We start from the raw sequence: 1,015 nt of genomic DNA, 5'->3' as shown, positions 1-1,015 counted from the left end.
TGCCAGCTGGGGAATTCAGGCTGGCCAACGGTGTGCGAGGTAAGAGCCACCCCTGTGCCACCCCTGTGCCGCCCCTGTGCCACCCCTGTGCCACCCCTGTGCCACCCCTGTGCCACCCCTGTGCCACCCCGGGAGGGCTCGGGGCACGGGGCTGGATTTAGACACATTTTCCTGCATTTTCCTGGCACGGGCCGCGATAGGAAGGTGTGAACAGCGGCCGGGGGCTCTCTTGGCACGGGGCTCACAGCCCAGATAAGGCTTATCTGCTCCTCCACCTCGTTTTTTAATAATCCCTGCCTCGCACGGGGAGGGCAGGGACGGATCTGCCCAGCAGGACGGCGGGCTGTGGTAACGAGCTGAGCATTTCCTTTTTCCTCAAAACGTAAAAAAAAAACCCAAGGAAAGCCTGTCACCTGCACACTTTCCCCAGCAGCAGCTGGACCCAGCATTGTTCCGGCCTGACGCTGGATCCCCTTGGGATTGTCAGCATCCGCTGCACTCAGGAGGGAGGAATTTCCCACTTTCCAAGAAGGAGCTGTTTAAAAATAGGAGAGGGGGCAGCGAGAGGSAGCCGGGAGCCAGGGGAGGGCTCTRGGAGAGCCACGGAGCGGCTTCMGAGCCGCTGACGGCTCCGCCTCGCTCTTTGCAGATCTCAAACTGGAGGYGAGCAGCGGCAGCAAACTGGTCCCAGTCAGCCCCGAGAGCAGGAGATCGCTGCCCCGGGAGCTCTGCGCCAGCCCCTGCATCTTCCCCAGGGCAGAGGGGAGGGGGCAGCCGGCAAAACCCCCGAGTGACATCCTGATACCCAAAAACCAGAGTACTCCCAGCGCCAGGGAGCTCCAGAAAATCAGCTCAGTCCTCCACRGCGCGGCACCGCCGGCTGCCGGCAGGGCTGGGGGGGCTCCCGGGGGTAAAGCTGTCCCTCCTCTGTCCCCGGAGCCACCAGAGCCGGGGAGTTCTGAGGGAGAGGGTCCCGCCTGGCCGGGGGGAGCCGGGGCTGCGCTGACACAAAGCT

At 63.9% G+C, this 1,015-nt stretch overlaps 1 protein-coding gene across 1 annotated transcript in view; it reads left to right on the top strand.

Moving 5' to 3' along the window:
* Positions 1-1,015, top strand: part of NES (nestin) — a 9,924-nt gene that overhangs the window by 4,093 nt on the left and 4,816 nt on the right. Inside the window, exons 3-4 of the mRNA XM_057386255.1 lie at positions 7-39; positions 650-1,012. Coding sequence (XP_057242238.1) covers positions 7-39; positions 650-1,012 — 396 coding nt within the window. The remainder of the gene's footprint in view (positions 1-6; positions 40-649; positions 1,013-1,015) is intronic.

The sequence above is a fragment of the Malurus melanocephalus genome, unplaced genomic scaffold (assembly GCF_030028575.1).
Source record: "Malurus melanocephalus ecotype Western Australia unplaced genomic scaffold, MMel_1.1 scaffold_941, whole genome shotgun sequence".
NCBI lineage: Eukaryota > Metazoa > Chordata > Aves > Passeriformes > Maluridae > Malurus > Malurus melanocephalus.
The sequence above is the reverse complement of the archived record's forward strand: the minus strand, read 5'-3'. Positions and strand labels throughout refer to the sequence as shown.